Source organism: Eurytemora carolleeae, unplaced genomic scaffold (assembly GCF_000591075.1).
Source record: "Eurytemora carolleeae unplaced genomic scaffold, Eaff_2.0 scaffold179, whole genome shotgun sequence".
Classification (NCBI taxonomy): Eukaryota; Metazoa; Arthropoda; class Copepoda; order Calanoida; family Temoridae; genus Eurytemora; species Eurytemora carolleeae.
In genome coordinates this window covers 172,217-187,240 of record NW_019396088.1, presented here as the reverse complement: position 1 = coordinate 187,240, position 15,024 = coordinate 172,217, and the positions used below count along the sequence as shown (strand labels likewise).

The window sequence follows — 15,024 nt, the reverse complement described above, 5'->3', positions numbered from 1 at the left end:
TTTACTGCGGTATACCTCAGTATCCCCCTGGTAGGCTGGTTTACTGCGGTATACCTCAGTATCCCCCTGGTAGGCTGGTTTCCTGCGGTATACCTCAGTATCCCCCTGGTAGGCTGGTTTACTGCGGTATACCTCAGTATCCCCCTGGTAGGCTGGTTTACTGCGGTATACCTCAGTATCCCCCCTTGCTAACAATGAAGAACTCAGTTACTCGACCTCAATCCCTAGGCATTCACAAAATAATATTTATATCAATAGTTCAACAAGTCATTACACAAGATTTGGACTGGGAGTATATTTTGTCGTATACAAGCTTTATTTATAAAGTAATAGATAAAGTGTAAAAGAAAACACTTGTTACTTTGCTAGTAAATAAGTTATTAAGTTTGTTATCAATTTTTTCAAAAATTCTTTGGAAGTAGATTTAATCTATTTATAAATTTGGCTTATACTAAACTATAGTGTGTAACTTTTCCCCTGCTAACCTTATAATTAACTAGGAAAACTTTGCAAACTTTGAAATATTTTCACGATTGATTGATTGGATAAAACTATTTAAAACTTTCCATTTCATGATCTTAATTACACTTATTAAAGATATTGTTCAGCAATTCATTGGACTCCAGTTATGATAGTTAAAGGGACAGAAAGCGTAATTTCGAGTGACTTTCCATTTACAGAGGATTCAGAACAATACATTAAACATTTGACTGATCAAGGTTGAAGAACATTTCTTTATTTAACTTTTGAAAACCTTGTAATTGTTGAACACTCCGTTTGCAACTTTGATTGTTTAGAAGCTGCAGAATTTAGATAATTACATTTCAATTCATTAAAACCGAGTTATACATAGATATTCTGGACTTTCCAGTTCATACAGTACACTAGCGTACACTCCAGGTTTACGACTTTCTACACAACATTTAAGAGATATACCTACGAAGTTCTCTGTCCTCGATGATCAGATCAGTAAAAGGTTTAAAGGGTACCGTTGTGAATCCTTCCTTCTTTATAACCTTTTACAACATTTTAAAAAAAATGTAGTTTTTTGTAAACTTTATTGTTTAAAAAAATTTATATAAAAGATATTAAATATGAGAGGGAAAAGCTATAAAAAGGTGTATCCTATCCTATCCTATCCTATCCTATCCTATCCCCAATTAGATTTATGAGAATAATTGAGAAAAATAGTTTGTTTACGTTTTTGCTCGATATATCTACAGGGTTACCCACAAAGGATGAGACTGCAGAGACGACAGTACATAATCTATTCTGTCTGTACTTTTATATTTATGAATCTCTGCAACTGTAAATTGGTTTCCTTCTTGTTCAAATTATTTGATAGACCATTAAAAGGTAGAAAACTTCATTTAACCTTGGAATCGTCTTTTTTAAAGAGTTTCAGGTCGTCTTTGTAGTTTCATTCTTTGTGGGAAAGCCTGTATGTATATTCTATATTTGTTAGAGTAGAATGGCTGAGACTGAAGTACCTAAATATCAATTAGAAGATATTCTAAACAAAGCTAAAGCTCCGCCACAGATTCTAGATCTACAGGGAGTAAAGTAAGTTTAAAGGGAGTGTTCGCGGTTAGTAAACAAGGGGTAAACCACTGTTTATTTTTTAATTCTGTTTTCAAGTCTCAAAGAAAATTTGCTTTTTGATTAAATCACAGTTTTTATAATTCCTCTTTAGATAAAAACATGAATTAATCAATAATGGTTTTCCAATTTTTTTGTTTTTTATTATTATTATTATTATCGTTATTATTTTAAGTATAATTGTCATCATTGTCCTCATCAATATTTTTTTTCATATTTTTAAATTAAGCAATTTTGAAACTTTTGAGTTTAAAAGCTGGAAAAATATGATTCTGGAAATTTTTTAGAAAAATGGGTTTAATGATAAATGACGGTCGGAGATTAGAAGATAAATTACTACTTAACCGGGAGTTGTCATGACTTATACGATCGTGAGGTTTAGAACCCAAAAAAGGTGTTGGAGGCCCTCGGATAAGTGGTTTTTCCATCAATTTAATTATCCTCCCATAATCTCTTGATTAAGTTGTAATAAATAGTTATTATTATTTATCTAGAATCAGTACAAAAGAAGAATATAGAAAATATTATATTTTATCTAGAATCAGTACAGAAGAAGAATATAGAAAAATATTATATTTTATCTAGAATCAGTACAGAAGAAGAAAATAGAAATATATTATATTTTATCTAGGATCAGTACAGAAGAAGAATATAGAAAATATTATATTTTATCTAGAATCAGTACAAAAGAAGAATATAGAAAATATTATATTTTATCTAGAATCAGTACAGAAGAAGAATACAGAAAAATATTATATTTTATCTAGAATCAGTACAGAAGAAGAATATAGAAAAATATCATTTATCTAGAATCAGTACAGAAGAAGAAGATAGAAAATATTATATTTTATCTAGAATCAGTACAGAAGAAGAAAATAGAAATATATTATATTTTATCTAGAATCAGTACAGAAGAAGAATATAGAAAAATATATTATATTTTATCTAGAATCAGTACAGAAGAAGAATATAGAAAATATATTATATTTTATCTAGAATCAGTACAGAAGAAGAATATAGAAAAATATATTATATTTTATCTAGAATCAGTACAGAAGAAGAATATAGAAAATATATTATATTTTATCTAGAATCAGTACAGAAGAAGAATATATAAAAATATATTATATTTTATCTAGAATCAGTACAGAAGAAGAATATAGAATATATTATATTTTATCTAGAATCAGTACAGAAGAAGAATATAAAAAATATATTATATTTTATCTAGAATCAGTACAGAAGAAGAATATAGAAAAATAATGGAAAAAATACCGGAGTATAAAGTCAAGCCAGAGAAGGTAAATAATGTTGTTTTTAGTTTAAATATTTCTTCCTTTTAAATTATTTTTATCGTTTGTACATATACAGGGTGATTAGCAGCGCCTGATGCAAAATTGTACCTTTTTTGTGCAACTCTCTTGTATGATGTTTTTTCAATATTTTATTAGAAATTTTGTATTTTTTTGCTACTACTATGGAAAAAAACTAAATCCGCGAACCTTTTTTCTCTCAAAATCAAAAGTTCAGAAAAGCAAAAATGTGTACATGAATTATTTCTTTCAAATTCTAAAACTTTATAAAGATTGAATTGCAGGATCACAGAAAATTTGCAAAATTGTAAAAAGAAAATTCGCAATTTTCAGTTCTGGTCTAATTTTTCAGGAAAAGTTCTTTAAATCCTCTAGTTTCTTTCTCGTTACTATATTCAAAAGTTTTAATATACGCTGTACAGTTGAAACCTGAAGAGCCACTGAAAAACAACTTTTCCTTGAAAATAATACCAGAATTAAAAATGGCGAATTTTCTTTTATGGTTCTCTGTATATGACCCCCTGAATCCCGATTATAATGATGTGAGGACAAAATCTGCCCTGTTTGTTACTGATATTCAATTCCTTTGACCATCAAGAGATTCTTATAAAATATTGGATTAAACCTTAAACGCTTTATCAAATTCAATACCAAGTCGGAGGGGATAACTTTTGTTTGTGATAACGCATATGCAGGGGGGGGGGGCTATGGGGGCCAAGCCCCTGGAGAAGAGATTTAACCCAATATTAGGGCAAAGCTCTCCCACCTGGAGTTTCGAGAAAGGGTATGCTCAGATTGCTCACTTCCTCCATGGAAAATATCTGTACGCACTATGCATCCCTGTCACTTAGTTCCTGTCACTATCTCCGTATTGACGTTTAACTACCTAAACCGAAGAAGCTTGTCCATTACTGTAACAATGGAGGCATCTCGTATTTTTGGTCTATAGCCGTCAACTGGAAAAGTATATGACTAACTACAAGGAATAACTTTTAACTTTATAGAACATTAAAGGTATATAAACATCCATACTAAGGTTGCAGAAAGTACAGACCAGATCAGTGCCTTAGCTTCAAAACTCAAACTTCTATTCTCGACTAAACTTCAGATTAAACAAGAGCTTAAATCAGTGGCTCAACTAGAAACTAACCCCCAAGCTAATTCGGAGGCTACACCAGAAACTAAAGTTGATTCTACTGAACCGGAAGTTAATATTCCTAAACCGGAACTGATACCGGAAACTAATGCAGCGACACGGCAATGGTTTGAAAAGAAACAGGAACCTATTTTTGAAGAAGAAACAAGCAAAAGAAAAATGGTGACTCCAGGCATGGAAAATCTAATTCTAAATATTTGTGTACCCTTACATATCCGTAAGAGTCTCTATAAGTTATAGTTTCTATTAATCTTGTGGAAAAAGGGAATATTGAACTTAAAAAAGAATATCAAATGCACCCATATTAAAAAAGCTACAAAAAATAGGATAATGCAAAGGTTTATGTCCTAATGGCGCTTTAAGGTTTTCAATAATATTAATTTTAACAGGTTACATGAAAATTAAGCTCAGGAAATAATCCCTAGGGACAGTTTATGAACATAATATTCTGCTTAAAGAAGTTAATGAAGGAATTATTTATTTATATTATTTTTGATAATGTCTATTAAAATTTGATTTTTATCAAATAAACCGTTCATTTTGTTTAAATGACGGCTTTTCTTTTTCTTAACTTTTTTAACCTTCGTTAATTGAATCCCTTTTCTTAACTCGTTAATTGAATCCCCTTTCTTAACTCGTTCATTGAATCCCTTTTCTTAACTCGTTAATTGAATCCCCTTTCTTAACTCGTTATTGTCCTAGCCAATCCAGTTTGATGTTATAAAGTTAAGTCACGTTGTTGCCATTTTTTTGTATAAATTAGTATAAACCTGTGGATACAGACCTACTTCTAGTGAACACTGAGTCCTTACATCTTCTCACGAGCCATGAGAGGTCCCACACTAATCCCCATGGGGTGAGGGCATGCTTCATGTTGCAACTTCTATAATTCTAAGTGTCGTGTGCTGTGCATGTTTATGTTTGTTGTGTTAGATATTGGTTAATATTTGCCAATTTTATCGTCTTTAAAGGGACTGTAAACCTAATTTCAAGCTACCCTCCATGAAAAGATGCCCGATTTACAACGATAACTTTGAAAGCTAGGTTTGTCTGATCATGTAAGAATTAAGTTTTTGTTTCTTTAAACTGATTAGCTTAATTTGCGGTTCCTCTGCAGCGGAAGTAACTTGTAAATTNCCAATGGTTCAATTTTCTAAAGGATATCTAAACCAATGGTTCAGTTTACTAAAGGATATCAAACCAATGGTTCTATTTACTAAAGGATATCTAAACCAATGGTTCAATTTACTAAAGGATATCTAAACCAATGGTTCAATTTACTAAAGGATATCTAAACCAATGGTTCAATTTAGTAAAGGATATCTAAACCAATGGTTCAATTTACTAAAGGATATCTAAACCAATGGTTCAATGGAAGGTTCAACCCATCTCACTCGTCATTCAGAATATATAATAAAATCTGAAGTACCCGGCGTTGCGCGTGGAATTTTGAAAAAATTTTATTTAAAGAAAAAATGAAATATTTTTAGCCTTTGTTACCCCCGGGGTACTCAAGGTTTCCCTGAAAAATAGTCAGCCCATTCGGTCCAGTGCAGCCCTTTGGCCAGCTATAGCTAACATATAGCCTTATATACATTAAAGGAAAAATTGCACTGTCATGAAAACAAAATATTTCTATGAATGTTTTACGATTTACATTTGTGAATATCTGGCAGACCGTTTCTCTTTTTCCACATCATTAATTCAAATAAAACTCTTTCAATTGGCAGCAGATCTACTCTAATACCAAAAACGCATAAAAATATATATTATTTTAAACTCAAATCTTATAATCCCTTTATCTGTGCAACTTGATGATATAACTTCTAAAATATTATTTAACCTAAAGGGACAGTCCGACTTGTATACATTTTTGGTCGTCGCTATCTAATAATTAAAAAAAAAAACAATTCTGAAACGAATCCACCCAAAAGTACGATTTTGAACGTCGACTTTGCGCTCAAACTCAGAATTTACAGATCTTTAAAAAGTGTTATATGTCAACAACACTGCATACTCAGTTCAACTACCTTACATAGCCGGTCACTCCCTTTAAAATGTTTCACTTGACTGACCCTCTTTAGTTCTAATGAACAATCATTAAATGAAGCAAAAGCATTTTTTTACGTAACTCAAAAGTAATTGGTCGGAGGTTGTTGAGATTTTCTGACTTTTCCTAAATACCCATAGCCGTCCCTTTAGATATAAAACCGGGCTTTTATACTAACTACCTGAGTCTTCAGGCATACTGCCTGAATAACTACTTTTTCCTGTAACAAACTAAATATTTGTTTTGATCCTTTTTCAGTTGTAAGATTTTGATAATTTTTAGCGTTTTCGAAAGCCTCTGATATAAGGAAACGGATTGCACAAGTTTTGCAAAAAAAATTTGCAAACAAATTGCAAACAACCAGTCAAACTAAATTTGCCATTTTTTAGTTTTCTTAATTAATCATCACTCCATCAGGTTATTTAAAATTTTGCTAAATTTTTTGCTTGAAATGGTTAGGCCAAGGACTTTTTAAAAATGTATATTTCATCATTTTTTGAACATTTTTAAAATTGTTTTTTAACTTTTTAAATTGTAACTAGATTTTGCCAAACAAATTTAAATTTTTGCCAATTTGCAATCTTTTTGCAGTTTCTAAAAGTTGAGCATAAGAGCTGTCCAATGATGTATCATTTGTCATATATTGGACATCAAACATGGGTTTTAGAGGGGGGGGAGGGTCAAATCCTGGTCTTCAAGTACCCCAGCAGGGATAGGGTGAAATCTTGGATCTTAAAACTCTTAAAGATAATTTCGAAACTTTGACTAAAACACTGTGTAACTTCTGAACCGAATATTAAAAGGAAGGTTTTTGCATAACAAATTGGAGCGAGGAACAAATATACTTTTTGCTGTGCATCTCATTATTTCATGATTTAAGTTTAAGTCTTTAATTTATGTCATTAGGTCGGGTCACATTATGATACCCACAAATGAATTTTTTTCATCATACAATATATTTGTTTATTTCTTATGTTTTATTTGTATTTATCAAATATAAACATCAAAAGCCTACTATAGAACTGGCTTGATCCCAGGAAAGGATTACTCTTAGATATTATAAAAAATTCTTTCCAATTTACAAATTTTAGAAAAGAGAAAAATTGCTAATAATTTTAAATTCACTAAAAAAGAAAGGTATGCCAAGGGATCAACAAAAAATCCGTATAAACAATAGATATTTGTTTATATTTTCCTGGATTGTGGGAAGCTGTATATTGTATAGATGGGAATCATTTTTATACATTTATGTTTTTTTTTTATTAAAGGTGATCTTACAGAATCTGAGATGTTCAAGAAAAAGTGAAAAACTGATTTTCTGTCATAGGTTTACTTTTAGATCATTAAGCTTTTTTTTCTCTGACCTGAGAAATCTTTTATTGGTTCATATGTTTGGCTAGAGTAAAAATTTTGCTTAATACGATAAAAGCCAACTTTGAAGTTATATGTTAAGCAATTAATATCTTTACTTTGTATATTAAAAGGGAAATGAACTGTAATATTTAAAGGGACTGTACGCGTGATTTCAAGTGACCCACCCTGCAAAGAATGCAATGCCCGATTTCCAATAGTAGCCTTGAAATGTGTATCCGAGAAAGTATAGAATTAGATATCAATGTTTCTTTAAACTATTGTTTTTTATTTGCGGTTTCTTTGCAAAAGTTACTTTTACATTTTTTGCAAATTTTGTGTATAAGAAGCAATGTAGAAACTTAAAGAAAAAAACACATTTCGAGTCAGAAAAACGACAATCTCTTCAACATTTTTAATCACAAGTTTCACCTTTAAACAATGGCCATCAGTAGATGTTTGATATTGGTTTCTGTAGTAGAGCAGAACATGATTCTCTATAACTTCTCTATAAACAGATTTATCGTTGTCAGTAAATTCTTTTTAGCTGTCTCTACAGTCTACACAATACAGAGGATTAGGATTAAAGGGACTGTGTAGAGTCTGAGCGGTATCTTGAGTAAATCTCTGTTCATAGAGCGATATTTTAGGTCACAATGGTACCCTTCAAAGATTTACTAGTTTTTTCCCGAAAATTAATAACGTTAATTTTGGCTTTTCTAAAAATAGATGTGTACATTTTTTCTTCAGAAACATTGAAGACTCCCTTCATCATCAAAATTTGTTAAAGGGAGTGTTCGCGAAAAATGAAAGGGGGGTATAGGCTTACGGCGAAAAATAAGCGCTTTTGATCGCTACTAATCTTACTTCTATCTGTTGCGTCTATAAGGAGATATTTGTTAATGACAACTGCTGCTGAAGAACGTAGTCACCATACAAATTCAAATAGCTGCAACATTCAACTCGGATCGTAAAATAATTAATTTAATTCTAAACAAATCATTCAGATATTGCAAACAATAATCATCGATTATTTTTCGACGCATTCTTATTGTGAATTTTTTCACCTATTTCAAAATACTAAATTGGATGCCCATTAAAAGCAATTTTTGCGGAAAGCTGCTTGCCTTGCCAAAAAACTATAATTTTCGAATTATCTTTGCAACCTGCGGGTGTCAACCTTTAATAATCAACCTAAGACTAGTTGATACAACAGAATACATAGTTTGAAATATCTATGGTTCACGACAGGAGTAGCAAAGATATAGCGATATAAAAAAGCAGAGTTTGCGGCAATAACACCGTTCTTTGAGCGAAATTTCGAAAAGCTTTAAGAAAATAAAAGTATCTTTACTAACTTTCAATAACCTGGGCAGCACTGGGTTCCCAAGCTAGTATTAGATATAGCACTCTTTTAGCGTTTAAAAGTTAAAGTATTATGCGTATTTTAAAATGCCGGTATTTTTTCTTGTTAAGAAAACTTTTGGCAATTTAAAAAATCCCAACCGTTGTATTTATCTGCGAACTGGGTTGCCAGGATATATTTTCTACTTAACAATTCTACTCAGGTCTTCTGGAAAGAAGTTAACAAATTACACCCTAGTTCAATTCACCTTTTCCTGTTTAAACAACATTGTTTTCAATCCAGTTGTTAATATCTTTCATTTCAAAATGTTTTCTTAAAGAAACTGTTGACGTAGCTACTATGTATTTATAGAATACTCATCGGTTCATTTTAACCAGAAAGTTTGATTATAATGGTGAAGATGTCGTCAGTTTTACAGCTTAAAAACTGCTTAATAATCTTCAAGTATGGTCTGGTGAGTCTGGTGTGGTTTGGTTGTGTCTGGTATGGTCTGATTTGATCTAGTAGTGTTTGGATCGGTCTGATTTGATCTGGTAGTGTTTGGACTGGTCTAGTACGGTCTACTTGAGTCTGGTATTGGTTTGGTTTGGTCAATGTCTAGTTGAGTCTGGTAGGGTTTGGTTGAGTCTGGTATAGTTTGTTTGAGTCTGGCATGGTTTGGTTAAGTCTAGTATAGTTTGGTTTGCTCTGGTATGGTCTGGCTAAGTTTCATATATTCTAGATGAGTCTGTCATGGTTTGTTTTGGTCTACGTCTGTTTAAGTCTGGTATGGTTTGGCTGAGTTTGGTATGTTTTGGTTGAGTCTGATATGGTTTGGTTGAGTCGTGTATGGTATGGTTGAGTTTCGTATGTTCTGGATAAGTCTGTTATGGTTTGGTTTGGTCCATTTCTGTTTGAGTCTAGTATGGTTTGGTTGAGTCTTGAATGGTTTGGTTGAGTCTGGTATGGTTTGGTTGAGTCTTGTATGGTTGGTTGAGTCTTGTATGGTATGGTTAAGTTTCGTATGGTCTGGATGAGTTTGACATGGTCTGTTTGGTTCTGTTATTGTTTGGTTTGGTGAATGTCTGGTTGAGTCTGGTATGGGTAGGTTTGGTTTGGTACAGTCTGGTTGAGACTGGTATGGGTTGGTTGAGTCCTGTATGGTCTGATTAAGTCTAGTATAGTTTGGTTGAGTCTGGTATGATTTGATTTGGTCTGGTATGGTTTGGTTTGGTCTGGTACAGTCTGGTGAGTGTGGTATGGTTGGAAAGGAAGAACTAAAAATAAAGAATCCAAAGTTTTCTAAACTTTCTGAATCAATTCTGAATCTATTGGAGTTGTATAAAACTTGGACCGAAAAGTAATCAAATTAAAAACTTATTATAGACAGTAGTCACATATCCATGACTTTATCCATGTGTGACAAATGAGATGCATATACAAAATTAATAGGATGGGGGTGGGTCTAAAAATCATTCCCTAGGAAATTATTAAAAATTTCTTTCATAATAGAATTAGTAAATGTATAAGATATTTGTTAAAATTTAAAACATGAATTATAATTTAGCGTTTAAGATATCTGAAGGACATTATGTTTATTGTTTTTAAATGTTTTGATTTTTTCGTGTTTAGATGTTTTAAATGTTTCAAATAATCAAATTATTTTAAGCATTTAAACTATTGATGTTTTAGTACTTTTAAATGTTTTAAATATTTGATATTCCTTTCATGTGACCAGAGCTGAAAACTATAGAATGGGATATTCTTAATCCCGATCGGTTAATTAATCTGGAGATTAAGAACAAGAGGAGAACAAGCATTATTTAATCTGGAGATTAAGAAAAAGAGGAAAGATCAAGCATTGATCTCGATATCCACTATTCTAAAGTTTTCAGCTCAGAGCTGAAACTTCTTGTATCGGATACCCCTAATCCTGATTGCTAAATCTCTGTAGACACTTTTGCTTTTAAGCTTAATCCTCTCTTTTGGATATACCTGCAGTCTTCGAACCAAATAGAGTTCTCTCATTGATTGCGCGCCAAAATTTTAAATTTCTCGGCTTCTAATTGGCTGTTCGGGTTCTACAATCAACATTCTGATTGGTTGCAGTTTCGACAATTTCCCGGAATGAATAATTTCAAAGTTTTTAGCTCAGGTTGTTTTTTGTCCTCATTTAAAGTCAATTGATCTCTATTTTTAAACCCAACTTTATTATCCCGCAGCTGCAGATTTTAAGCAGAAATATATTTCTTATTTATATGAATATAATACTTTGAGATGTGAAAATGTTCCTGGTCAAGCCTTAAGTTACGAGAATTTGAGATTGAGCCGGGATTTTTCAATTTTCTACTCTAAATTTTATTTCGATTTAATTTGATAACTTAAAATCCCGCCTCATTTTCAAACTATTGCCTCGACTAGGTATAAATAGTCATAAAATATGTTAAATTTTGCATTATTGTTTGCATATTTTCATTGTTAAAAAGGTTTTTTTTTGTTTTTCCATGTTTTTTAAATGTTGATATGCTTGTTTTTTTCTTTTAAAAATATATGTTTAATATTTAAAGTTGAGTGATATTGAGGCGGAGCTGAAGTACGAGGTGAGGGATAAAGTAAAATAAAAAAGAATAAAAAATAAGAAATAGTAAAAAGATAAAAATTTAATAAAAATAAAGGAACTGTTCACATAATTTCAACAGATTGGGGGGGCAAGCTCGATTCACAACGATACCCTTTCAACCTCTAGAGGAAATAATTTCAATTAGTTGAGGAAATAGCATTTATAAAAATAAAAATAAGAAGGTTAAATGAGGTGTAATCCTCTCCCCCCCCCCACATGAAATCAAACATGTTTTTACTTGTTCAAATTTCTTGTTAGAATGCAGAAAATGTAAAAGGTTTGACTATTAAATATCGGAGAAGAAGTTGGAAAATGGTTTTTTTGCTGAACAGGATGTTTTTAAATGATTAATTTATGCAGCAAACCCTGAAACTTTAAACTGTACACACAGTTGACACTGCAACCCAACGTAGACCTGATATGTTTAAAACTATAAATTTTGTTTGATAAATAAATTAAGTTTTAAATTTTAGTTTATGCCCAAACCATAAGCTGAATTTTAATGGGTAAAATTAGTTCTTCTGCAATCTTACTAAATGCGTCTTTATATTGGATTATGGGACATTGGGGGAAAAAAATTTAAAAACCCCCATTTAAACTTTCATTAGACTAAAAAATCATACTTATTAATTCACCAATTTTTGTCATTTGAATTGATGGAGATAAGATATAAAATTTGTAATTAAAATACAACAAGTTCTTTAATTACTTATGATTCTGGAATTTTAAAAAGGGCTAAAAATTTTTTTTATAAGAACGTTAAAATAAAAAAGATTACTAAAAGTTTCTAATTTTAAAACATTTTTTTACTTTCTCTTTTAACCATAAACACTAAGGGTGAATAAAAAGTTAAAAATTGAATTTGATTGTAGACTAGCGAAGGCTGAATTGTATTTTGTTTACAAATTCAAGCAAGGTTGCATGCCGTAAATTTGCATAGTAGTGTTTGCATGCATCTAGATATAAACTTTAAAAGCATTATCTATTAATATGGTTGGCCTGTCTGTTTTCTTGGTGTCCAATAAACGTAAAAACGGCTGATGCGATCGAGACAAAAAAATATTTTCTTAATTTCTAAAATTCGCCAATAAATGTTAAGGAATATCTGCAAAATATTTTCTATTTAAAATTACTTTGTTTTGAAAAAATCGAAAGGTTTTAATTTGAAGCTGATACTTTAAATAGATTCTTAATTAATTCTTAATATATGTTGAACTTTTAAAATATATTTCAATTTCAATTCAATTCTTCGCATTTATTTTAGTCAATTTCATAAGAGTATTAAATTTTGAAGTTTTTACTGTAAATCTTATTTTAACTGTTTTTGTAGTTCTTTTGAAAATAATCTTAAATGAAATTGAAAGACAACCCAAGAATTCTTATAAAGAATATTAATTGGTTTGAATTTGTTTGTTATTCAAATTTCTTTCGTTTCAAAAGAAACATTTGTTTTTATTCAGCAGAAATATTTTCAGTAAAATTAACTTTAAAAATTTCTATAGTCACTAATTTTCAGATATTTTAAACAAAAAAATATCTCTAATCTCTAATCTCTATGTTAATATCTAATCTTTAATCTCTAATCTCTAATCTCTAATCTCTAATCTCTAATCTCTAATATTTAATCTCTAATCTTAAATCTTTAATCTCTAATTTATTATCTCTAATCTTGAATCTCTAATCTCTAATCTCTAGGTGCGTGGGTATGAGTTAACAAGGTATCCAGAGGAAATAACTCAAAATATTAATAATAAGGTTCGAATTTAACTATTTATCTATCTATCTATCTATCTATCTATATATCTATTTATAGAATGGTCCAGGATTAGTTCATGAAAAAGAAGAATATAGGTTTGCTGACCCCTGCCCTCCTTCTATGCGGGAGGTAAAATTAAAATAAAAGAAGAAACAAGTTCTTTTGTGAAAAACGTTGACAGACAGTTGACAGACAGTTTGAGGGTCGTCTTTGATTTTTAAAAATATCTCCGGCAATATTGTGTGCACAAACAAAGCAGACCACATTTAGGAAATGCCAGAACTGGGGGGAAATTTTAGATTATTGTTTGAAGAAGCATACTTGTTAAAAAGCAGGTTGACGAATGAATGCCATAAATTATTTCCTAGCTCAAAGACGACCTTCAAGGTGGAACATCCTGTATATTGAAGAATCGTTAACGTTTTTTGTTCAGAGGGCACTGCCTGCTATAATTTCCAGTTTTTCTATATTGTAAAACTGTAGTTTCCTGTTCCAGTTTAATCTTTCTAGACACACAGATGGAATAATTCATTTGGCGTACTGTCACGGTTTGCCTTAAATAATCTGTAATTGTTGTGTACAGCTTGCTTTAGTTGGTAAAAAATCAGCCTTGTACTTGAAATCAACCGGAGTTTAAAGTGTCGTACCGTACCGTCAACTTTTTTAGCGAAAATCACAAAAATTACCGCAACTCTCAAAAGATAGTTAAAGGGACTGTCATGAATATCTGCAGGGGTCACATGTAAAAAACATTAATTTTTTCTTTAGCTTGTTTTTAAAAAATGTCATTTAAATGTTTTTAAACTGAGCACTGAATTATAATTTTCTTTTATTACTACTTTATCAAAACCTGATACAGGGTGTCCCAAAAAACATGGGAATTTAGTGACGAATTCGATATCGTCTTTGTTATGAACTAGCATAGTAAAACCTAATTTCAAAAGCCATAATAGTATTACGTTTGCTAGAGTTTATTTTATAAAAAGGGTAAAAGACTGCAAAAATGTGTCTATATAATGTCTCCGCAAGATGAACAGTGAAGACGGACAAGTTTACTCTGTTTGTATACTGCAATTTTCTTGTTTTACTAAGTACAACCGTATGCAGTCAAAACATAAACAAACAAAATGTGAACATAGCAGACGAAAATCTTACAGATTAAAGCTTTCTCAGTAGGTATCACTATACTAAATCAAAGAATTATTTAAAAAGACGATATCGAATTCGTCACTGAATTCCCATGTTTATTGGGACACCCTGTATTATAGACATTAAAGATTTAAATCTAAGAATTCTATTAAAGGTAGAATTTGATATATCTGAAAGTTTAAGCAATTAAACACATTTTTGGGTGAGAAATAAAGAATGTACGGCAAAATGTGACTAAATTAATTTATTTTATTTTAGGTTCGAATATCAGATTTATCAAGTGTAGATATTAACTGGAAAATGTTAACCCTCTCTCGACCAAAATCTAAAATTGAAGAAAACATATTTTCGAAGGAGCGGAAAAGCATAAAAGATTTATTATTCAGATAGTACAGGGTGTCCGAAAAAACGTCTAAAATAACGAGTTTGAAATTGGGTTTCAGAAATTTCGACAATTTTTAATATCTAACTTAAGCGAGTAAAAACCTTTTAACCCTGAAGACATAATATACTGATATGATTGATTGATTGAATCTAAACAAAGGATTTTTTTTCTTGTTTCTGTCTAAAAAGTGTTGGTTTCACTTACTTTCCTTCAACATTTTTATAAGCACTCATGTACAAGTAACTACTATAGAGGAATCACAACTGAAAAAAAATCAATTTTTAGCTAGAGAGAAAATGAT

At 30.9% G+C, this 15,024-nt stretch overlaps 1 protein-coding gene across 2 annotated transcripts; it reads left to right on the top strand.

Annotated features, from left to right (window-relative positions):
• The first annotated feature begins 1,469 nt into the window (after positions 1–1,469).
• LOC111718358 (uncharacterized) lies at positions 1,470–14,813 on the top strand. 2 transcript variants are annotated; one of them, XM_023493926.1, is made up of 6 exons: positions 1,470–1,563; positions 2,831–2,900; positions 11,381–11,413; positions 13,129–13,188; positions 13,247–13,318; positions 14,597–14,813. In XM_023493926.1, exons 1-6 carry the CDS (start codon positions 1,472–1,474, stop codon positions 14,726–14,728), a joined length of 459 nt encoding a protein of 152 aa, XP_023349694.1. In that variant the 5' UTR covers positions 1,470–1,471; the 3' UTR covers positions 14,729–14,813. The 2 variants fall into 2 exon arrangements, with proteins under 2 accessions (XP_023349694.1, XP_023349693.1); XM_023493925.1 differs by lacking the exons at positions 11,381–11,413; positions 13,129–13,188; positions 13,247–13,318; positions 14,597–14,813 and adding an exon at positions 3,949–4,524.
• The last annotated feature ends 211 nt before the right edge of the window (positions 14,814–15,024 follow it).